Genomic DNA, 26056 nt, shown 5'->3' with positions numbered 1-26056 from the left:
GGCAAACTAAAATTAATAAAATTAAGCATTCAATAAAGAGAGTACAAAACATTAACAAGATTATCTGAGATAAAGAAATCAAGCGTTGCTCTGATTTGACAAGCATCAGTTAGTTTCAGATCACCAGAGTTATAATTTAGCTGAGCACAGGAAAAAACCTAAAATTGGCCAGATTAAGCAATAACATGTGCGGAGTGAAACACACGTGGGCAAAGTATAAAAAGAACAAAAAAAGGTCAAGAAGATTTTGGAAAAGGTTAGTCTCGGGCAACAAGGTACTAATAAGGTGGGGAAAAGATAGGTGAAAATGGAAAGCATTAACATGTCTAAAGCTTGATCAAGAGTCTTCTGCAGGGGTTGGAAGGAAAATCTCTAAGTCTCAAAAGGGCATCTCAAAGGGGCAAACAGAGAGCAAGATACCTCTCCAAGGGGCTCAGCATGTGGGATTCTTCAGCAGCAAGGCATCTGTTTGGATTCTGAGCAGGAAATCTGAAGATCTTCTGACCAAAATCCAACAGGTCATTAACATATTAAAGTTCATACGACAATCTGATTTGCTCTGAGAGATAGTCCATATTACATTGAAGGGGCATCATCCAATAGCAATTGATCACATAACTCCAGATTGCAACATTGGCACATCTTCCCAGGTCTGTCATGGGAACCTCATCCATCTATTTAGCTCCACACGTGATTGAAACAATTGTACATAATACCAGTGCACAGTTCAGGATGTTCTATATTTAAGGACACTCTTACACTTCTTTCTATGTCTAAAACAATAGAGGTGTATTAACAAAGCTAGTTTTCTCTTGGGAACGAAGTCTGAAAGAAAGCTCACATTATGAAAATGAATCAGCATTCCCTGCACAGTCACGAAATACAGGCTTAGCAGGCCTCATTTAGGCTAATGCAAGTAAGTTAAAATAATACACTTAAATAATATGTTCTAATAAACCCATTTTAATATGTAAACATATAAATTCAACATTAATAATTCTTCAGTAATACTCATGTTACAGTCACTTTAAATGGCACACCTGTTAATACATTTCAATAAATACAACGCAGAACAGCATTTCTCTATTTTTGCATATCATTAATCATTACAAATTCAATATTGTTTCAATATATACTGTTAGTTTATAGTCTACATTGTAACATAATATCAATTAAATCCATCTTTCAAACACTTAGTTTATCATCAATACCACCAGGGTTTCTTACATTAGTCTAAATAAATGCACATTTAAAATGGCTTCTCAGTGCATCTTTCTACAGTCAACGATTAGTACTTTGGTTAACAAAGTGCATATATTGTCACCGATAGATGACTTATGTGACATGAGGGACAACACTAAACGTTTAACTACATCACATGCATAGAGTAGCAGTTTTCACAAAGCTGTTAAACAAGGACTTTTAAGTGATACACACCCCACTTCCTCTTCTGTCCTATTTTATTGTTGATTACACTGAAAAACTGCTGAATACCTATTGTATATTTCTCTGTCATGCAGGAATAAATATCCAAAGCTGTTTGTACCAGCTGTCCCATCCTGCTGTCTTTTCAGTTTCCCATGGAACCTTTGTTACATTTTTGGGTAATTTCTTTAGCCTCTAATCTCAGTGTTGTCTCAGACAAGAGTGCCAAAACTCCTAAATAGTCCTCATCAGTTGCTGGGACAAAAGCCCCCAGTCTTCAGCGAGTATTGGGAGGTGGCAGTGAATTGGTTGCTTTGTGGACACAGCCTGTCTGTTGCCCAGGGACAAGTCCACTGACCCTTTACATAAAGGCTAGTAGGCCTGCACCCTGGACCTTCACCCTTAGCATGTGGAAGTGCTTTAACCATGAGCTCAGGTGTGCCCTGTGGCACATGGTGGTGTTTATGACAAGGTCATTAAAACTCTTAGGAGAGTAGGTAGTTTATGTGCTTAGCAAGATCGCCTATTCTCTGGGTGTCTAGCCATGGTGCCTCTCAGGCTGAGGGAGAACACTGTGTATAATTATGCCTGCTTTCCTGTCTGGGGGAATATACAAGCCTTCCCACTCATTCAGCTCAAACTGGAGGGAGTCTGTAAAATCTGTCCAGCAATAATGACAAAGGATCTCCTCCTTGTGAGAAATGTTGCTTTCCTGCCCAGAATGACATTTACATTTCATCACATTCAACCCGTGATAACACCTGACACTCTAAGATAGCAGAAAAAGAACTTCAAACTTCAATAACAGATTCTAAAAATTTAAACTTAGCCAATGACCGGATTGTCAGTGGAATGCTGCAATGGAACAAATTGGGAAATGAGCTGAATCCCTACTTTTGCAAGTTGAAGAGCTAAACCTCACAGGATCTGTGAGGACCTGTGAGTGATTCCTGGATCGGAGCTGCTTTCTGAACATCCTCTTTAGGCAGCACCAAATCCTGAAGTTCTGTTGTGGCTCCTGCTTCTGCTTGAAAGTGCTGTCCAAGACGAGAGACTTAACTAGCTCAAGGAGACCAGTGAAGCCAATTAGAGTGCCTTAAACCCATCCAAAGACCCATCACCATTGAGAGGGAAGAACTGGAGCAACAATGACAATGTCCATTGAGCTAAGGCCCCATAGCAGAGACTGCCTGGTAAGCATACTCTTTTGAACCACTGAATAACTTTTATGTTAAAGTGGGAGCCCTCTTTTTCATTGTCCCTGAAATTGGCAGCCTCAGTTTAGGTATCATACACATGTCCTCATACAACATTAGTGCCCTCCAACCCTGCTGGCCTTTGCATATGTGCACTACTTGCCATTTATGCACCCTGGGATCCAGAGATAATTGCCTGGGACTTTGTGGACATTATGAAGTAAAAACCCAGGCACTTTAATGAAAACAACAGTGTATATTCAGAATCACAGACCATACATGGCAGTATGGCATATGTCAGAGAATAACTGACTTGTGTGCATTCCCCAGTGCACACTCTTTTTCATACTACTGTATTGAGTGTAAGCTTTCCCACAAGGTAATTGTCGGTTGTAAAATTACAAATAATTCTAAAATTTCAGTTGGCAAAATAAAATACTATCTCTTAAGAGGACTTAACAAGGATTATCACAGTGCAAATATTCTATTGCCTCAGTTTGTCATAGAGAGATAAAAAACACCCAAAAACCGTGTCTGCTAAGGAAATCTGTGAGATTCCAAGTAGCATAATACATCTGAGAAGGCTTCAATACATAGGGCCTCATTATGACCCTGGCAGGCGGCGGTAATATGGTTGTAAGCACTGCCAACCGGCTGGCGGTACTTTCCACCATATTAGGACATTAGCAGTTTGGCTGAAGCCAAACCACCAATATACCACACAGTCCGCCACGGCGGTAACAGCCGCCGGACTGGAGATATCAATCTTCAGCCCGGCGGCCGTCACTGTACCGCCTGTGAGATTATGACCCCGCCTACCGCCATGGTTTCCGCCACAAAAAGTGATAGGGAATCCCTTCCTTGTCACTGATAGAGGTCTCCTCCGCCCCCCACCCCCCTCTCCAGATACCCCCACACTCCGTTCCTCTCCAAACCCCCTCTACATTACCCCCACACACACGCATTCACACACCCATTCCCATATGCATCCACGCATGCCTACATCCATTCACACACACATCCGCACACACTTTCAAACATAGATACAGACACGCACTCACACAACACAACATACACGCACTCACACCTCATACATGCACACACATTCAACACGCAACACACACCCGCATACATGAATGCACACACATACACATACACCTCCCACACACACACACACAAAACACCCCTCACCCCACTCCCCTGTCGGAGCACCCACTTACCTGTGTTTAGGTGGTCCCCCGCAGGGGACGGGGCGCTGCTGCCACCAGCAGCGTCCACCAGCAGAACACCGCCAGGCCGTATTATGCATCATAATCCGGCCGGCGGTGCTCTAATGACGTGGCAGCAGCACCACCTTACTGCCATCTACCGGCATGGCCACAGCTGGATTTCCACCATCCTTCTGGCGGAAATCCAGCTGTGGTCATAATACGGTGGACGGCTGGTAGCCACGGCAATGGTCTTTTGGCAGCCATCGCTGCGGCAGTAGGCGGTTTTTACCACCAATATCATAATGAGGACCATAGTACCTCTAAATGCAGATTACCTTTAACATGTACTTTTTCACAATAAATTTGCCATCCATACTTCCTTTTTTGATATATTTTTATATTAAATAGAGCAGGTCTGTATCATTGGCAAGGCACCAAAACCAAAGCAGTCTTGCTGTACTGACTTAATATTTCCAGTAAGGTACAAACTGCAACTGTAGAGGTTGTGTGCTCCCACTTAAACTGTTGTTTAAGTGGGAGCACACAACCTCTACCCAAGCTAATGATGTGCTCACAGGAATCGACGTGGAATCCCACTGTCAGTAGTACTAATGATAGCTCTTTTTCTGTTGATCACATAAGAAAAACGACAACTGGACTGTCAAACCAGACCTAAAGAAAGTATGTCCACTCAAATTATTGTATATTTGTAAATACAGCTATGTGTTTAATCCATTTTAGTTTCCCCTTGGAACACAGGAGTTAGCTTAGCCTTTGGCTTGCAGGCCTGGTGTCTCAGTCATCTAGTGACCTTTTACCTACTTAGCATGCCTTGTTTTATTACATTTATTTTATTATTTCTTTTAGCTTTCGCCATTTGCTTACATTTTATAAGAAATGTTTCGATTTGCATTAGCAGTGCCATTCTAAGAAGGCATTATTATCGCCATCATTATCAGTGATACACGTCGGTATTGTCATCATGTCCCTCCTCACTTGTGTGTGATAGTAATATAATGCACACTTGTTAAGGATTGTTTATACAATTGTCGACACAAGTCTGCCACATTATCAGTTGTTTAGGAACATATCTGCACCAGGGATCCTACATGATCTGTATAAATACACCTCACATGGACAAGGTCATTAGAGGGGTTCCTTCCAGATGCCTTCTACGCTGCACATCACCTTACTGAAGAACACAGCCTTTGTGTCTTTACTGAGTCTGACCTAGAGACCTCATTCCAAGGTAACGAGTGTTAGGCCGACAGTTGTGACTTGTTGTAGGAGTGACTCAGTCGCCTACAAATAAAAGTGCTGTCATCCCTAAACCAGCGATCTCTATAAGGAGGGAGAGTCCAACTACGACAGCTTCTTCATTATATAAAGGGCTGAGGTATGAACTGGTAAAACTATCCCCATATTTTAACAATAATTGCAAATTTAAATATTATAATTTTAGATGTACAACCTATTTAATGTGTAAATTAAGCTATTACATATGTTTAAGTTGAGGTTTTGGGGTTCTACAAATATTTCTTGCATAATGTGCAACATGGCCCATTTTTTTAAACTCTAAGGGTTTGTGACACATGCATTGCATATATTACACATGTTTAGGATAAGGAAAGCTGCAGAACTTCATTTTTTTCATTCCTGGATCAAATGTTTATATTAAAAATGTTTTTGATATACATGCAACCTCCCCTACGCAAATCCTTACAAAACTAAACTAAGGGGTCTACTTTCTACATTTTCTCTGAACCTTCTGATGCCTCTGGGTATTAGTTGTGTGGCCATGTGATTGTGAGAACTGAATGAGAAAATGTTTATTATTATCCAAAAACGTACTAATTCATGATTGGTAACATAATTTGCATTACATTTGTTTGGCCACTCCAGTGATACACAGTGAAGACACCCACTTTTGCATACTCAGGGCCTAATTTAGAACTTGGCAGAGAGGTAACTCCGTCACAAACGAGAAGGATATCTCTTCCACCTTACTGCAAGTTCCATAGGCTATAATGGAATTGCAGTACAACGGACGGGATATCTGTCACAATTGTGATGGAGTAACACCATATACCAAACTCTAAATCAGACCCTCAGTTTGAATTTTAAGTATGTATTGTCCATACACAATATATTCATATATCATGCAAACATACATCACTTTTATAGGAATATTGTACACTTTTGTTAATCATACAATCACACAAATGTTTGTGTGCCGTTTGACAGTTGACAGAACTGTATAGGCAAGAAAGGAGGTAGACTAGCTATTATATTCAAACAAGCAATTAATCTCTGTAAAATGGACAACATTTCTATACAAGGTTGTGAAGCCCTTCTCACCAAATGCAACCCTACACCAACTTCCTCCTGTAACTTTCTTCTCCTTTACAGACCTCGACCTAACAATTCAACATTCCCAGACACTTTTCTAGATACAGGGGGTTATTCCAGCTTTGGAGGAGGTGGTAATCCGTCCCAAATGTGACGGATTTACCACCAGCCGTATTACGAGTTCCATAGGATATAATGGACTCGTAATACGTCTGGTGGTATATCCGTCACTTTACCGTCACTTTTGGGACGGATTACCACTTCCTCCAAAGTTGTAATAACCCCCACAGTCTCAAACCTTATAACATTATACTCAAACCTATGCATTCTTGGGGACCTAAGCATTTGGTTTGACAAACTCAATATGCCACATCCAAAAGCTATCACCACTGGCCTAGTCACATTGAACCTACATCAGATTGTACACAATCCCACACACATCGCTGGACACATCCTAGATGTCATTTTTGCAAACCCTGAACTAGTTACCGTTCAAAGCATCATGCCAATCACATGGTCAGACCACTATTTGGTAACTTGCCAACATAAAACACCACAAATCAACACACCCAATAGCACCTTACACACATGCATCTATCAGCCATGGAGAAAACTCAGTGTTGAAGACTTTGTAACACAACTAACAGCCAACATAGATCTAGACACAATTAATTCTGTCCCGAAACTTTATGTGGCTATAGGAAGTTTTCTTTATCCTAATACCACTCAGAAACACTAAACAGGACAAAATAAAACCAACACCCTGGAGAAATACAGAACTTAAAAAGGTAAAGCAACAAATCAGGAGGCTGCAATGGACCTGGCTCAAAACAATCAGCATTCAAGACAAACTTCAACTACACAAACTTAACAGAATATACAAATCATCAATCAAAAAAGTTTTTTAAAAGGTACTACTCAGTCAGAATTCTAAATGCTAAATCTGCAACTAAAGAATTTTATAAACTTCTCAATGAATTTTGAAAACCTAAATGCATGGAAGGAAGTCATCTCACTACTCAAGATTTCACAAACAAACTGGCAACTCAATACACAATCAAGGCAGTCACATTGTACTCCTATTTAAAACAGAAGAAAATCATCAGCACCAACCTGTTTCCTAAATCCCCTCCAAGAGTAAACCAACCCAGCCTCTGCACTTCTTCAAACAAATATCACAAGGTGACTTTATGGATTTGATCGAAAGAAGCAGGCCTTCTGGCTGCCCTTCTGACCCTTGTCCACCACACATCTTCAAGAACATTCTTTTATCTACTTCTGCTGCCACACCTATAAGAAGAATCATCAATAGCTCTTTAACTACAGGAGCTTTTCCTGAAGACCTGAAAAAGGCATACATATGTCCGTTACTAAAGAAAACAAACCTAGACCCGCAGGACCACAACAACTACAGACCAATTACAAATGGACCTTTCCTGGGGAAACTGATAGAAAGAGCAGCATTCGCCCAGGTGTCACAATTCATTGAAGACAACTCCATACTTTCAGACTACCAAACTGGATTCCACCCAGGAAGAGGCACTGAACTGGCACTCATAGCAATCTGCACTACTTCTCTTGGACCTCTCAGCTGCCTTTGATACTGTTGACCATGACACCCTAATTCAAAGATTCCATGAAGCCGGCATAGAAGGGACTGCTCTTGACTGAATTACATGCTACCTTCAAAACTATTATTTATTCTCCCCCTTCTGTCCCAGACCCTACCTCACAAAAGCAGGGGTCCCCAAGGATCAATCATCTCACCTGTGCTTTTCAACATCTACATGATGTCATTACTAGAATTAATCAATGATTTTCAACTCACATGCTACAACTATGCAGATGACATACAAATACTACATAAATTGGAATGCCCCAAAGACATTGAAAACTCACAAATCTTGAGTTGCCACAGAGCCATTGATCAGTGCATGACTTGGAGCCATCTGAAACTGAATGCGTCCAAAACAGAAATACTCAGATATGGCGACTGGAAAAATTATGACCCACTGTGCACCTGGTCTGACGATCTGGGACCACCTCCAGTATCAAGGAAGTTAAAAACCTAGGAATTACCATGGACTCCAAGTTAACAATGAATGCCCAAGTGGACAAATTAGCACGATCAAGCTTTATCACCTTGAAGAGACTACAACACATCTTCCCCCACTTGGATTTCTACACGAGGTGCAGGCTACTATCTCTCTTGTACTATCTAAACTGGATTATGCCAATGGCCTCTACCATGGATCATCTCTATCTCTTATGAAAAAACTAGAACATATTCAGAACTCACCTGCCAGGCTACTATTTCATGTAAAGCCACAAGCCCACATCTCCCCTGCCTTGAGAGCACTACACTGGTTACCGGTTGCCAGAAGGTCCACCTTCAAGCTTCTTTGTATCACCCACAAAGCTATACATGGAACAGGACCGCTTTTCATCAGAAACAAAATAAGCAAATAAATTCAACAAAGAAACCTCCGCTCAAGATTGGCACCCCGCCTTAAAACACCACCATACAAGAAGAAGACAATAGGTGGTACATCCTTCTCTGTTCAAGCAGCCAAACTATGGAATTCATTACCCCCAAATATAAGATCTATGGATAACTATCTTGTCTTCAGAAGACTACTCAAGAGTTGGTTCTTTCCTTCAAAACCACCATATTCAAACAGCAATGGACTGCATATGCCTGTGTTGATAAATATTTATACTCTGATTATGTGTATATTGTAGATATGTATAGTTCTTTAAGAAATATGTATAGTTACTATTTTGTAATAATAAATTATACACATACGTTTAAGAAATTTACTCATGGTTAAATATATATGTGTGTATGCGTGTGTGAGCATGGATGTGTATGTGTGCGTGTATATACATATATGTGCATATGATTCTATGCTTATCATGTTCATAGGTCATTGCATAGTTCCTAGATAAGTTGTTATATTACTTATGAACCCCTGCTTTGTTTTTAATATCACAATAAGCAAATGTTATCTTAACTATTTAACAGCAAGCTTTTGGCTATTGAAAAGCTGAGGAAAGATACATGAATGTTAGAAAATTACACTTATTAATTAACATCAAATATTACAAATCTTGAAAGTCTGTGTTTATACAATACAACTTTACTTCTCATATTGCTATACCCATTACTATATTCCTGCACATATTTTCCCTTGCTATGTTTTTATATATTACTCTAGTCCTACTGTACTAGAGAAAAGATTAATGAAAATTAATCCTATAAATAAAATAAATAATTAATTAAATAAAAAATAATATAAATGTTGCTCTCTTGTAAGCTTTACTCTGTCTCCCCATCACCCTATGTGTCTATCAATCTACCCTCCATCCCCACTGTGACTTATGCCAAACCTGTTATACTACTTTGATCTCCAAAATAACCCTGCCTGAGCTCTTCCCTACTCTAACGCGTCTAGCTCACCCCAAACCTCAGTTTACTACCATGATCTCCCTAACAACCCTACTAAATTCTTCCTCATTTATCTCACCTTTGTCTCATCCAAAACCCCTTCTGCTACTATGATCTCCCTAACCCTTTTCCAAAGACTCTTCCCGCCGCTATAAGTCCTTTACCCTAATCAGTCCAACTAACAAACACATATCCTCTGCTCAAATTTACTCATACTAATACACTAATGCAAATACTGTACTCATATTTCCCTATACTAATCCTTCACTAATTCCTCTTGGGTTCCAGAGTGGCGTGCTACTCGCCGAAAAGCGCTTCAAGGCCTTGTCAGGGGTGTAAGCGCTAAATAAATACAATTACAATACAATACAGTTTTCCACACAGGCAAAAATGTAATTTCATGCTTGAGATTTGATCTCAAAGTCTGTCTGCTCAATTAGCAGTTTCTTTTTTTAAGTCTCGCCTGGTGACAACTTTTAGTTTTCCATTGCCAAAGACCTATGATGGAAAATTAAAATTCTTACAGTGGGCTTTGGGGCAGCTCATTACTTACCTCAGTTGTTTTACCTGTTACTTTCATTTGTTTGTTTTTATTCATTAGCTTTACTTATTCTTGTGTGTGTCACTCCCCTGAAGTATAGCTTATTTACCATCCTTTTGATTAGTTGATTGTTATGCTTCCACTCTTCACGTTCAGCCTCCTGCTTTTTTAAATGAATTTTTGAATCCCCTCCACATCCTGCTCCCAAAGTCCTATATTTCCTGCACCTCTCCACTTGGCTTTTGCTGTTTGTTATTTATTTTTTTTCGTTTACCAGCACCCAGCTTTTACACGTTCTCCCCCCTTGTTCTTACTGTTTGCCAATGTTTAGATTTACGCCTACTCCTGCTCGCTCTCCTGGTGCTTCCCTGCCCCTTTCTGTGGCATCAATTAAAATTTTTGGGGAACGGCCCTGCAGCTGCAGTGCTCTGCAGGGTACTCCTTTCTTAAAACATGCCTTTGCTCATAAGCTATTCATTTTGTTGTATTTGCCACTCCACCATTGGCTCTGCCATCTTGGATTGCTTAATAAAAATGGTTGCTGCGTCATGTCATATGCACGTGCATGAATGGTGATGCATGAACATGAGAAGACCTATTGGCATGGTGAGTGCTTGCTTTTAGCAGCATCTTTTATAAGTGACAATAGGTCTGGCAATGGCATAGACAAATTACTACTCAATAGAAGCATTGGCCAATTGTTGCTTATAGTTAACCTTACAGATCTCACAGCAGAAAATATTTGGCAAAGCATAATAATTAGAATCCTCAGCATGCTACAAGTGCAGCTACACCGAGACTCAGGAATAGTTTCTATGTACCAGTGAGTAGAAATAGACTGCAATTTAACTTTCCTTTATGTTTTTTGCAGATGACGAAACAGATCTCTCCAATACTGCCTATTCGTATAATTCTGGTAAGAAATATATCTCTTTTTGTTTTTAACACATTACTTGGATGTCTTTTTTATGAAGATGATTTACATACATGATTGACTTGTGACACATTCTGGGGCCATATTACAGAGGAGGCGCACTATTCGGCTTTGCACTATTGTGCACTCGTAAGTGTGTTAGCAGTGTGCAGACTGTAAATGTGCTGTTCCCAGTACAGCCGCAAACCTGCCCATGCCGTGGGAACAGTGGATTATTAAAAGTTGGACTGGCTGTTTTAAGCCAGTGGTCTGCTTTTCACTGTGCAGGCAGCAAACTGGCAGAGATTCCCTTGCAGTTGGGTGTACTGGCTGATTGGATCCGCCTGCAGGATGATGTCTGGGAGAAGACATGGGGGGGGTGGATTTTTTTTCTTTCAGGTCAGGCTGTCAGTGCGTCTTCTGACATCTTCTTTGCCTCTGTGCCCACATCTGTAATATTGTGCAGGTGTAAATACAAAGCATTCTCTCGTTTGCATAGACAATGGGGGAATGCTATCCTGAGATCATGACTGCAGACATTTAGTGCTAGTGTGATCTGAAGTACAAAAGGACCATGCAAACATCTGCAGCTCTTTCCTATAGTACCAAAGTGCCCGGGGTCCCAAAAGGCAGGCACACACACCCATTGCGTTCCCAAAAAACTTTCTATAATACAGCAATGGTTTTCTTTTGGAGTGCAATTCACACTATATACAATTCCAAGACAGCATTTTTCTTTGGATTGTTGAAATGTCTACCTACACGCACCTTTGTAAGTAATAGTAATTAACCCGTTAGTACTGCTTTCAAGAAATGACCAAACGATACTGAATGCAACATCCGTTCTCACAAGCAAAGACTTGTATAGACCTAATCGCAGGAAGATTCTTATAAACATGGAATCAAAATTAAAGTTAGATAATATCAAATTCCCGTGGAAGAATGTCAACAAGGGGATCAGGGAGTGTACAGCTTACGTATAGGTTTTTTTGCCTATCATCAGTCATACAATAACTGATCTATAAATGGCAAATTGTCTTCCGCTCATTCTCCACAAGTCAAATATTTTGGAAATCATTTGAAAAAGGTAATGTAATATGTATTATGGTCAGTCTCCGTGCCCATGCATTTCACAAGTTTCAAAGGCAATATTGCTGTTTCCAGTATACATCGTAGTGTAATAAGTTACTTCATTTTGTATTACCTTATGGCAGTGGAGCACTGCACAGAGTGGAGCACTGCAGAACATTACTTGAAGTAAGCTTGGATGCAGAAATGAGTTGAAGAACATTACATTGGATGGTGACAGTGGATAGGCAGTCAATGCATAACGCTACATTTAGCCGCAGTGTATTAATATTCATGTGGGTTCTCAATAGTGGAAGTAGATGAGAATATTTTGGAGGAAAATAGCCTTTAGATTGTTCATCACTGCAAGGAGAGTGGGTGCTTAGCACAGGAAAGTATAGAGGAAGTTCCAAAGTTTTAAGAAAAAGGTCTGGCATATTTCTGAGTCTTTTATTTTATAGATCTCACCTGCAGGTAACTCTCATCAGTCAGTTGTTGAAGACCTGCTGTTGACAATATCATCACTTACAGTGGGCTTTGGGTGACCCCACTGCTTACAATTGGTTGGCTTTCTTGTCACTCTTATTTGCTTGCTTCTTTTTCGATGGCTTTCATTCCTTTGTGTTTCATTCCTTTTTGTTTGTCCCTGCCCTGGAACATAGCTTCTTTACCATCCTTTTGACTAGGTGACTTGTATTCTTCGACTGCTGACATTCTGGCAACTACTTTTTTTCTTCAGCATTTCATGCGAGTGCATGCGTTTTATTGCTGTATCACTCGTGTCCTGCTTCTCCACTGAAATTTCCAGCATCTCCATGCTTGATGCATTGCTCTCACCTTTAGCCGATCCGCGGCTTCCCTACGCCTGTTTTTTTTGTTTAGATCTTTACACACCCCAAATCTGCTCCTCTATTGCTCCCTTTTGTACTCTCACCACTCACCAGTGTGTACAAATATCCCCACATCCACCTGCTCCAACATTACACCCCACTTCCTGCATCCTGTTCTTTTTTATACTTAATGAAGGCTTTCATTTTATCAAGGGTCCTGCAACTGTAATTTGCTGCCAGGCGGCTCTTAAAAAAATACACATTTGGACACTTTTTATACTTTTTACATTGCTGCTCCAAGATGGGCACTGGCCATCTTTGACTGGTGAATTAAATATAAAACAAAATGGCTGTTGTTTCACAATGCACATGCTCACCATTGTGGTGTTACATGAGGTTGCATGTTTCGTGACATTGTCGCGTCATGATTCATTATGGGCAAATGGGCAATTAATTATAAGTGTAAATGCCTCATGGTGCTGTTCTTTGCCAGTGCATGAACAAACAAGCATTTTTTGCTTTTGCTGATACAGAATAGCATCAGAAGAAATTATTGGCAAAGCCAAAAGCCTTGGGTAATACCATTAAAAGATGAGGCTATGGGCTTTGCTAATGCTTGTTTGCTTTTGATTTCACCTGATGAAATACAACATGGTTTAGAGTTGTACGAGAGGCATTATGTTTCTCAGCAAGGCTAAGCTCAAGAAAGATACCTTTACCATGCCAATACTTGTGTTTGGCTGGCATGTTTCAAATCTACATGTTACTTGCAGAAACAATTACTGTACTACTGAAACAGAAACTCTGTTTATAGAGAAAAGCATGTGTGCATTGCGTGGGGGGTATGAAGGTTACGTTCGGTTAGTGAAAGGTTGGCCACAATCTGATGATCATTGGATACAGCATCCATTTGTGTGGGAGTTAAGGTCAAAAATATACCTTGCAGGCTTTTCCCGAAATGCATACAGTTTGGTTCTGCTCTCAGGTTTAGAGTTAGGCATTCCATAGCAAGTAACCATGGACTCCTACAGTTCTCCTGTCATGCTTCATCTATATGGAGGCTTTTCAGTGATCTGGTAAGCTGTCATAGAACCCTGGGTCCTATTAAGTGCTAGTTCTTACAGTTATCCTGGAACTTTGCTCCATAAGCCTTATAAATGGTGCAAGGAACTTTTACCTCCTTTGTCACAAACAGCTAACCAGCTGCTTCATAGCTAGTTTTGTGTTATCACTCTTCAGACATTCAGAGGACATTCAGGCTGAATATTTATGAAATCTTTGGATATGATACGAGTAGATCCACGAAGGGTCCGTGCCTCTAGATATACCAATTTCTTTTTCCTCTGAAACTACTGAACAGATTTACACCAAAAAGCACAATCTGTGGACCAAGATCTAGCTTCCTGCCAAACTTCTTGTTATTCCGTTCAGCGGTTCAGGCTGTAGCCATGTCTAAAGAAATGCAAAACCCCTAGAGACACAGAATAGGGAAAAAGTGTTTTGCCACCCTCCACCCTTTTCTTGCCCCCATTTGATGAATCACCCCAAAACTTTCAAGACAGCAGCTGAACTAGTTGGTGTACTAGCTTTGAAAACTTCTTGAAGATTCGTTAAATGGCACCAAAGCTATTGGCAAAAGAAAAAAAAGTGCTCTGTCTATAACTACCTAACGGTTGTCTCCAGTAGGTTTTATATATACATATATATATATAATACTTATCAAGGAAGACACTACACTCCAGGGATCCGATTATGTCCTTGCTGTATGTCAAGATGATTCTGATAATTTCCTCTTGATCTTTGGCTTCCATCCTTCCTGTCTATCTGTGTGCGAGGAGCTGTGCAGATCCCTGAGCTGGCAAACAATGGATAGTATCTTGAGGTATGGCGGCGTTGCCAATCATGTCACTATACAACATTGACACTTTAAATGAATTATAGACTGAAGATATGCACTATGCAAGTATTGACATTAACAGTTGTATTCGTTGTGAAGTCCGAGAATTTGCCAACTGCACAGCATAGTGCAAAACTTACTTATTAGGGTCATGATTTGATGTGTATCACAATGCATTATATGGCACTTTATGAGGTGTATACATGCTTGTCAGTAAAAGTACAACTCCCAGAATGCCACCTAAAACAGAAGCTGGGCATCTGTATAAAAGTGAAAAGTAAAAAAGGGACTTGCATACCATGAGCAAGACTTGTAGTCGAAACAGGTTTGTGTGGGGTATTGGTGCTATTAAAGTTATTTTGGGTATAATTGGTTCCCTGGAGTGTGGTGTGTGTGTGTGTGTGTGTGTGTGTGTGTGTGTGTATATATATATATATATATATATATCCTACTGTGAGTGGCCTAGGAAAAGCATTTTTTGTTTTGCCAATAACTTTGGCACCGCTTGAAGAATCTTCACAACATTTTCGAAACTAGTTTGCCACCCACTTCAGCTGCTGTGTTGAAAGTTTCGGGGTGATTAGTCAAGTGGTGGCAGAGATTAAAGGGGGGGTTTTCCAAAATGCTTTGTCCCATCGCAATTTCCAATAGGGATTTTTTTACACAACTACAGCCTGAACCACTGGATGGAATTCCACCAAGTTTGTTAGAAGGTAGCTCTTGGTCCAAAAAGAGCCCTCTTTGTTATTTGGTGTAAATCCATTCAGTATTTTGTGAGCTAATAAAGGAAGAAGAAATATAGTTATCAAGGGACGTGCAGCCTCCACGTATCCGACAGTCCCCATACTGATATCTGATTAGCTGCCAACACTTCAACTAGGAAGTGTTGGCAGCCATTCTGGGATTCTGACTCAGCTGAGTCCCAAATTAAGGTTAAAAGTAAAGAATAGGGCGCAGGTTAGGAGTACACTGACCACTTAGGCCCAGGGACCCCACCAGGGCCAAGAAGCACTTTTTTTGTGTTTCCCACGAAACTGCAGAGGATCAGCGGATCCCGGGAAAAATAGAGCAACCATGGTCTTCTCTCTGTTTTGCTCATTCTTTCTCAGTCCTGTGCTGGGATTCATAAGTGACAAATTCATAAGGGAATTCATAAGGGATACTGGAGTTCCTTTGACCTCTCTGTTTTTCTCATTCTTTCTCACTCCTGTTTGAAATTTACAAGGGATAAGTTTGAGTTGGATCTCGCTTATTCCTCTCTTCAGACCTAGTGGGTCGCTCTTTGTGCCTTTTGGAACACCTGTGGGGATATTGTTTCCATGTCTGTATAAGCCTCTAGATTGTTGAAGGAGTTCGAGCTAGCCCAGGTTAAGGCCATAGTGCCTTATGCAGGCAATAATGGAAATCACCTTGTTCAGGCACATCACTGAGCTGAATGCTCTTCCTGTAGGAGCCTTATCTCTGGTTCCTCCTTAAGGATTGTTGACCATCCATTACCTTCTGTCCTAAAATGTTCTCTCACTTTCACTAGTTTCATGCTATCATGCAGGTGACTCTGATGCTTGAAGTGCCTGCCCCAAAAGGATTGGGGTCTAATAATGTTGATATTGAGGACCTGTATATTTATTTGGTTCACACTGGAATGTTCGTGTATTCAGTACCTTACTTGTCACTTCTGGGCTTGATGTTGTGGGTAGTGGCCTTGGTAACTGAATTTACTTTGCCTACGACCTGTCTGAGATGTTTCATCCTTTGGAAGTCCTGGGTAGGTCCACTTCTGTGGTGGCTTTCTCCAAAGTAAAAGCTTTGCCCAGCGTTGGCATTTGCACATCTCTGCATAAACTTTGCCCAAAACTATTGTGTCACACTATAAGTTGGATGTCTCTGCTGTATCCTTAGGTGTAGCTATACTCACCTTGACCTCCTCTTCCTTGCAGCCTTTCCCTGAGTTTGAATGTGTTGTATAACTTACGAATCATTTTTCGTCCCATCAAACTGTGCTCACATCTGTTGTGTGTCCTTGGCTTGTGTGTGTTACTCATACTTGTTAAGTTCTCACTTGGGCAGACTGTGATGAGATACATGGGATTTAGGGGCAATTTTTGAATTACTTGCTGGCTATCTAAAACACTTGCCAAGCACCTTTATTTGGGATGAATTACCCTCACTTGTACGATCTGTTATGAAGAAGAGAAGGACTTGAAGAAAGGAAGATTATCAATAAGTAACTCAGACATTGCAATCTGTCTTCCACCGTCCCCTTATTTTTTGTAACCTAGCTGTTTGGTCAGAGAGTGGCAACGAAGATATTAGCAAATCTGCTTATTACTTTCCTAATTTGTAATTACATCACAATGCATTTATATTTTTGGATCTCTTTCTGTACTTTTGTCAAGATAACTTCATCCCCTCTACCTACTCACATCCAGCCGCAAAGACCCAGACCTATAGGCCATTGCCCAAAAGTGTCTCGGATAATGGCATGGACACCATGAAGACCTCATCTCCGCCGCCTCCTCCGCCCATACCTGTACTGCCTCAACCACCCCCTCGAGAAAGTTTTGTGACTGCAAAGTAAGTACATTATTATTGCTGTGTTTAAAATATAAGATTTGGGTTTAGTGTGTACTTCACCCTGTACCAAGAATTACGAGTCGTCTCCATTGTAACGTTCACCAGAAACAGACCTCAAATGTGCATGACTCATCCTCATACTGCTGGCTACATACTGCTTCACTACGGAGACTTCCAGATGCCACAACCAGGGCCGTGAAATAAAGTGGTACCAGGTATGGTAAGGATCATGTCAGGACAGCAAAGGTTGAGAGCAAACGCAGTAACTTGAACATGCGTTTTAATTCTCTGAAATTGTTGAATTATTTTAAATGATATTTTACTTAGAATGCCTTCAGAAAGAGCATGACAGACAAAAATTGACATGAGTCTAACACATGCAGAAGAAGTGGTTTCAAGATGGGAAAAGGCGTTTTGGTCAAAACAATGACGCTTTTGTTTTTCCTTTGATGTCTGCTTTCTACTTACCAATGCGTTCATTTGTTTATATCTTTCCTCTTAAGCAATAGTATAATTATTATGGATACAATGAATTGATTGAGGTGACAGCCACCAGAATCCTGCCTCGAACTGTGCAGTTATTGGAACGGAGCCTTCATAATCAAACTAAAAAGTGTTAATTCAATAATAGGCTGCCATAGCCTTAAGACTGCAATTTAAAAATAATAATTTGATTGCACCAGAATATGTTTATGCAATATGATATTGCCATATTCTGAGAGGCAACTTTTCCAAAATACATAAAATGAAAAAAATGTCTTACCTATTGTTTTCGTCCCTGTTTGCATAACTATTTGTTTCTATATCCATGCCAGTGGTTCTAATATCCTCTGTCCAAAAAATAAAAAAAATCAGCATCTTCAATAGACGTATATTGTACTTATTCCCTGCAAGTGAACGGTTCGGTAAAGATGGATGTGTGTATTCCCACAGTCCCGCCTCGCACACCCATCTTATTAGACATTATTGAACACATGGAGACAGGCATTGAAAGAAAAAGAGAATTATAAATGAACAATTATAGTGAGATAAATACACATTTTAATACTTTTATCACTTATAAGCAAACGTCAAGCATTGGACGAATTCAATAATAAAATATGAAATCTGAATTTAAAGTGAAGTAGACAGGCACAAAGGCAACATTAAAAGGCGATTGCTTGTCATAAGTAACAATCAGGACTAGCAGAAAGATGAAACTGAACTAACTACAGATAGATAGAGACAAACAAACAGAGGGATCGTGCCACACTAGAAGTGAAAGGGATACAGGTCTATAATATAGTCAGAGTAGGCAAGGCTGTCCCCTCCGTGTAGAGCGAAGCAAAATATAAAAAAAAACATTGAAATGAACAAAAAACAGTAATTGGTTTGCAGATTGTGTGCTTCCACATCCCTGGTGAGAAGAAAATGCCATCAGATTTGCTGGGAACTATTAAACGTTGCCTCTGTCAGTAGGAGTTAGGAAGACACACAGTAACTATATGAGAGCTATGCTTCTATGATTTAATGCCTGATAAAAACAGACACCAATCAAACAGGAAGGGAGACTGGTATACAAGGCGATATAAAAGGGAAAGTCAGATTGAGAGAATTACATACAGCTACAAACTGAGATTGCAAACTCGAAGCTCCATATAGAGCAAGAGATGTGCCATTAGACAAGCATGGATCCCGCAAGATCTGTACACGGAGAGGTTAGAAATCAAGAAGCGTTATTGGAGAGAGAAAGCCATGAAGACCAAGATATAATCACAAAGAGACTCAAGAGTATTAAAGAGAAGTCAGAGCAGGAATAAGAAAAAATTGTAAATTAAAAATAATATATTTGTACAAGAATGAGCGATGTTTGTTCACTACCTAATAAATCCTAACACTCCCAACTTTATATTGTTGCAAGTAAAAAAGTTACACCTCAAAATCTTATTTAGAGTCTTGGTTCTGTCAATAAAATCCTTTGCCTTGTCTGGTAATGCATCTTTAGAGAGCATGTCATCTCAGGTTATCGTCGATGATAAATGATAGCAGTACCACTTGGTAATTCGCTCTTAACTATCATCCTTTCGCCTCCTGCAGGCTGGATTGGTAGGAAAGACTGTAGTAAATAATTTACTATTTGTATGAATTGAGAGGTGGTAATTGAAAGGAAAGGAAAAGCAGAGGTAACCTTCTGGAAACGCTGAGTTTGTCCTTGTGAATAATACAGTATGAAAGGTGTATTGCTTGGTATCATTTCAAATCAAGCTTAATGTCACATCGCATTACATGGTGCATTGTGAGCCAGAACCGCAGGCATGAGAGGGCTTCTATAATCGCACGCACAGATATCCAGACATTACCTTCTCCGTGAGGGGTGTCTCCACTCCCACAGCATCATCACCTCTACTGTCCATGCCTCTTCAATGAACAGTATCAGACAACTGTACACTGACGGCCTCATTCTGGCTTCTGCGCATAACCAGGACCTGAGCACAAACAGTCTTGGATTCCAGCTTGAGTGCTCCTGTCCAAAGTAGTTTTCGCACCCAAACCTCTCCAGGTATTACCTAGAGGAGTTTGTCCAGGGAAAACAAGTCATTAAAAAGTGGAAATGTCTTGATTATCCATTTTCTTAGATTAAAACTGTGCTTTGATTCCCATTCGACCGGAACACTCGCAGTTGGGTGCAAATACCGACCAGGGTAAAAAGGCTACCTTGTGGTAGTGACATGTCTCCTGGGCAGTTATTATACCTGCAAAAATTGCAGGAATCAGAGTAAGCCCAAGAATTGATACCCTGGGGATTGGTATTTTCATATTGTGGGATTGCCTGACCTTTATGATTTTTTTGCTTCAAAAGGAACAGCTATCTCGGGAATTAGTGCTTCTGCACAGATTCTTGCAGGTTTTCACCAATAGTAGGCGAAATTTGCAGAAAAGAAAAAATATCAGGCACTGATTAACCGGGTGAGTTTTAAATCTGTAATTTCCTCCATCAGCCGTAATCTGAATTAGGATTCTCTCCTGACTTGTAATTGGGCCCCTAGCTTGGTAGTCGAGAGCTATTTGCCTCCATAAGATTTGTCAGCGACCTATTTACCATCTCAGAAAGCTGTTTGACAGTATATAATTCATCAAAGAGCTGCTTGTCAATGTTTAACGCCATTTGAGTCGTCAGACTGCGCTTTTATTCCCTTGCCCATTACGACTTGGATAAGAGGGCAGAGGATGGAGAATTTCAGGCCACACACATTGAGCCCTTTAACTCCGATGGACCTTTGGCCTCTCAGATTCTTAAACCCGGCCTTCTAGCAAGGTGGAACTCAAACAGAAAATAGGCCCGGGCACCAAAATATAAGTGGCTCTCATCAAAGAATCAGACACTTGAAAAGGTGGCCTATGCTTGCAAATTGGGGCAGTTTGGTACTTGTAGAATACATGCAGTGTTGGTGTTTCACAAAGTATGGAAGACTATGAATTTGAGCTTGCTGCAGGCAATGTCTGTTTTAATATAAGGGAAATCAACAGTAAACACTGGCCCATCAGACCTTAAAGTAGGCCTGCAAGTATCCAAAACACCGCCCCACACAGTCACCGTTCAGGCCAGCCCATTGGGCACTGCCTGATTGCCCCATAGGCCTGCCTGACACTGCTCTCAAGGCCTGCCCACTTATTGCGAAGTCATTTAATATCACGGATCCCAACACACAGAGCGTTGAGACTTTTTTATCAGCTTGAAAACCTCAAGTATTCCTTAAAATCTTCCAAACTGAGCTGTGCCCCTGGTGAGATGCCTTGACTCCCTCTCCCCTATTCTAATCAGTCAGAGTTGAAGAATCCGATGCGCCGTGAATTTAAATAAATAAATAGCCCTAGTTTAGCCTTGGCGGCATTACATTCAACAGCGAATTATTTTACACCCCACTCACATCCTTTGTAGCTGCACGAGGCGCTCAGCGCTCCGCAGAGCACTTCAGATGCACGAGGGATGGCTCACAAGCCTCCCTTTGAACAGTTGCTGTCTGTGGGAATGTGGGGATATCAGACGGCGACAAGCGGCGCTGCCGCGGTGAATTGATAGGCGCCTTCCATCTTTTTGGCGGGAAGCAGCGAATAAAATGTACTGCGACAGAATTATAAAGATGCCATTCTTCAGCACGTGCCCTAGTTACACTCCCAGAACTACATCCAAAACGCATACCGGCAGCTCATTGTATAGCACAGCCACGCACCGCCTCTGCTCAGCAACCACCGCACTCCCTGGTGTGATGCTGCACTCACGCCACCGCCCAGCCCCAAGAGCGAGAAAACAATCTCCAAGCGTCAGGAGGGATTTTGATGCGAATTTGTTTAAATTCAAAAGCCTGGAAGCTCCAAAATGTGCAGGCTTGCATTTTGCTTTGAAATATACATTTTAGGGTGGTAACAGAGAATCCATTGACTTTTATTCCAAATTAATCAATTTTCTATTGTGGAAACTCTGCAAATCGAAACAAACAGTACATATTCTAACAATTTCCACATCATTTTACTCTCAGCTCAAATTGTAGAGCTATTGCTGAACCACAGCAAATATTGTCAAGTAAGCTTGGCTCGCTAATGAAGCTGTACATGTTTTGTGTTGGTGGCAGCTTCCTATAATACTTCTGGGAAATTAAATTGCATTTGCCTGTTATCTAGCTTTGCTGCTGTTAGGATATTGAATTTATCGTTTGAATTTTTTGGTTATTATGGGTTGTTATGTGTACTGGTTCTTTTCTGTTCACAATTTCCGTCTTTGCTTCAGGATGTTAAAAATGATTCAAAATGGTTCTGCAAACCAAATGAACAAATCCACATCCTGTCCACGAATGACAGAAGTTCATTTTTACGGCATTGGTACCCTCACATATGCCCCTGGCCTTCACCCACAATGGGGCTCGTCGTGCATTTGCACACTTTTAAGAAATGTACCATCTCATCTCTGTTACAAATTTCAAGTAATACACTTCTCACCTATGCCCTGAGTGATATACATTTTTGCAATTGTAATTTGCGCCTATGACTACAGGGTGTTGAATTTGAGGTGAAACGTCCTAAATCTTGATTTACTTAATCTGGATCAGAAACATTATTAATCCCAAATCACATTTATGTCACAAAGCAATTCCATAACTTTGACGTGCTGTAGATTGTTAGGCAGAATAGTAGGGTGGGAATACAGATTTGCAGGAGGTGGGTAAGTGGGTTGTTACCTGAATTGCAGTGAACACTGCAAAGTCCGTACCCTTGTAGGTATTCACCAACACCCCTAGAGTTTTTTCACACCAAATTTTTATTCCTATGTTACGTGGTAAAAGTGCATGTACAAGATAGGTTGTGAAAGTGCCCCAAATGTTCTGTAGCCTTATACAATTTATAGGTTTGAGCCTACAACTTCTAAAGTTATGCATTTATTTGTCAGTCAGGCCCTAGACTTTGGTAATAGACTCTGAGCAGAGCTTCCTACTGGCTGCATGGTGGCTATTCAGGAAGTGCAGAAGGAATGATTGGGCAGAGTACCTTGTACAAGCAGTTTCCAACCTCTGCAATATGGACATCCTTCCAGTGCAATCAAACCCACCCAACTCCAGATAGTGCTTGAAGCGTGTAGAGCTCTGTACATGTTAGGCCTGCTTAACTACCAATTCAACTACCCCTGCAGGACCCTGGACAACCGTGCTGTGGTCCTCAGTGCTAGCTTCTTACTTCATACAGTCTCTTCCCAGGTCTGGCCAGAGTAATCGGAAACTCCCTCCCTTTGGCCCTCAGGATCGGGAATAGTGCACAGGTGTTGCATACTTTATTTTGCATCAGAAACACTTCTCATACGCATAAAAAAAGTTAATTTCTGGGCCTCTTGATGTGTTTTTTGCACATTTAGTAGGTAGCTTTAAAGACTGATTCTTTACTTCTCTTTACGGGAGCAGCGGTCCTGCTCGTGGTGGCCACAGCTGCTTAGGGCTTCAGTGAATTGTGCATGGCACAATTTGTCTACGTTTCTTTTCATTGACTATTGCCATTAAATCTCCGCTCAATGCTTTACATCATTTATTTCATTTCTGTGCTTAATGCTGTACTCTAGATGCTTGGTTATTTGTTCTCGAGGAATCAGCATTTTTACTCTAAAAACATCCATGTTGAAGTGAAGTGGTGGACAGGAATGTATAGCTTTAAACAGTTACCCTAACTGACAAACTAGTTCTTTTAAGCTCGAATGCAGAACATTTGAAAGGCTCTTGTGATAAAAACCTGTACTTTGTGAAGAGACAGATCATTACATAACTGTGTTTGTAGTAACCTTCCTTAATGTCATTCAAAGTCTTGAGAAGCTAGCAGCAAATAGAAAACAAAATGGAGACAGCAGAAAAATAGAAGCTGATTAACCACCCTTTGCTCACTAACCTCTTCTGCTCCTTATTAGGCATGACTGGGACCCTCCTGACAGGAAAGTAGACACACGTAAATTTCGCTCAGAGCCGAGGAGTATTTTCGAATATGAACCAGGAAAGTCGTCCATCCTCGAACACGAAAGACCGGTAAGTGTAATCCTTTTTGATGTACAGCTGACACGTGGTCATACCCATTTTGGGGGTCCCCGCATGCAGGCCAGTGTGTGCATTGCTGTAGAGGCAATTGCAGCCAAGTGCTGGGTTGATTCAATACTACTTCGAAAACACTTCCCTGACCTAAATGTATTATTATTTAGTTATTCGGACATTTTAAAAAGCTCTAGGCGTTGCCTTTTGGTTACTTCTATGGCTTGACACGAGTGTGGAGGAGTGCAACGCTATGACATGGAGTTGAGAGTTCAAGCAGGTGGTGATTGGCTGTGTTTTCAATCCACCCCCCCACCCCCCCCCCACACACACACGTTTTGTGTTTAGCTAGGGTAAAGGTAAGGGCCTGTGACTAGGAATAAACACAGCAGACGAGAAGCACCTGTATTCAAGGCAGCTTTGCTCATGTCTTTGAATGGGAGGGGCGTTGTAGAATTCCTTCAGTAGGTATGTAAAGTTGAATGTAAAGTTGAGGAGAACTGAAGCTACAAATGAGAACACACTATAGTAAATACACGATGGCACGGACACGAAGAGCTCTGTCAGCGGTGGTCTGCTCAGGAGAAGCCGCGGCTGCAGAACTAACGTGGGCTGGGGTTACTCATTCTGTGGCTACTGAATCTGACCGGGCCATTGATGACAATAATGAGGTCGTGTCGTTTCTGGTGCATGAGAACTTAAGCGCTGCTTTCTCTGTTGGGATATTATGAGAACACAGATAATGGAATCATAAGTCACTTTTAATTGTAGACTCGCTGTGTGACCCTCCTACAGAGCCAGGGCAAGATCCTATGAGTGAAGGTTCTTTGTTCTGGGCCCAGACTCAGTGCTACATGACAGTGCGGCTGGGCGTCACCCGTCACTGCACTTTTACGTGCATGCACAGACTCCTCTGCACAGTGGTGTGGGCCAGTTGGAAACAGTCCATAGAAATTCGTTGTAAGGGCACGCGCTGACAGCTCTTCCGGAACCATTAAGTATAACGCCGATGTATACGAATTAGTATATTTAGATGCACCGTGTGCCGGGGTTCTAGGCAGTGCACTGACTTCTTTACATGCCAGGTTTATAGCTCTATACATGCTCTGGTCGTGGTGGGACGTTTAATACAAATGCACACACTGGGTGTAAAAATGCTTCGTTGTTACAAAGTCTTGCAAACTCACATTCTAAGGTTGTGTGTATCACATGGTCCTGCTGCGGCCCAGCTGAGATTTAGGTACATTACAAATGAGAATTCGCTTTAAAAACTGGGGAAATGGGGGCGGGTGTGTGCAGCATGTGAGACCAGTAGCAGTCTGTGAGGGAAGATTATAAATGGGTGTGGAAGAGTTATTTCAGAGTTGGAAGAGAGCATTCATAATCTAGGAATGGGGGTACAGTCGTGCCAAAAGTCCTTCTATTTACATTTTTCTTCAACTGGGCGCACATCCCTTCCACCTTGAATTCCCAAGTGCACATTAATTGTTTTCCTCTCTTTTTCTAAAACCATTTGCTTTAATTGACATGCTATTATCAGCTAGAGGACATTATCTCAGCCACAAGATTATCTTCTGAAGTGAAAGCATCCTTTGTAAACTGCCTGGACTACTTAATCAGTGTCCTGGAATGCAAAACAAGTCCCTTGGTTGCAGGGTGTCTGAACACAAGAACTGTTTTCACCAGAATACCAGCTACATCTGATTATTGCAGTGAGGCTAATTTACTTAATAAAAGCCTCTTATTGCCCCATTTAAGTGCCTTATATAACTAAGCTCATTGTACAACACCCAGAAAGAGGCACAGACAGGCCCTCACTGTGAGTGGAGCAGAATTGGCGCTACATTTATCACACATAATAAACGATGATACATTGTGGATCGTTATTTATTGGATGCAATAAATGGCAACTATTACAAGTGTTTCCATAATAATGGGGGATAACAGGCTTGTTTTGATGTGTGATGTCCCCAAATCCACATGTCCTGGTAATTACCATACTAAATTCTGGTGGGTTTCCCGTGCTACAATTTCACTTCAGTGGTCAGACATTATTGCCCACAATAAT

The 26056-nt window shown here is 41.0% G+C and overlaps 1 protein-coding gene across 30 annotated transcripts in view; it reads left to right on the top strand.

Moving 5' to 3' along the window:
• Positions 1-26056, top strand: part of SORBS2 (sorbin and SH3 domain containing 2) — a 673099-nt gene that overhangs the window by 436983 nt on the left and 210060 nt on the right. For 24 of the 30 annotated variants that reach the window (XM_069200010.1, XM_069199993.1, XM_069200001.1 and 21 more), the window contains 3 exons: positions 11042-11086; positions 17275-17452; positions 23874-23988. In XM_069200010.1, coding sequence (XP_069056111.1) covers positions 11042-11086; positions 17275-17452; positions 23874-23988 — 338 coding nt within the window. The remainder of the gene's footprint in view (positions 1-11041; positions 11087-17274; positions 17453-23873; positions 23989-26056) is intronic. The other 6 variants (XM_069199974.1, XM_069199955.1, XM_069199945.1 and 3 more) reach the window with 1 other exon arrangement.

Source organism: Pleurodeles waltl, chromosome 1_2 (genome assembly GCF_031143425.1).
Source record: "Pleurodeles waltl isolate 20211129_DDA chromosome 1_2, aPleWal1.hap1.20221129, whole genome shotgun sequence".
In the NCBI taxonomy this organism is placed as follows: Eukaryota; Metazoa; Chordata; class Amphibia; order Caudata; family Salamandridae; genus Pleurodeles; species Pleurodeles waltl.
This window is presented reverse-complemented; position numbering and strand designations above follow the sequence as displayed.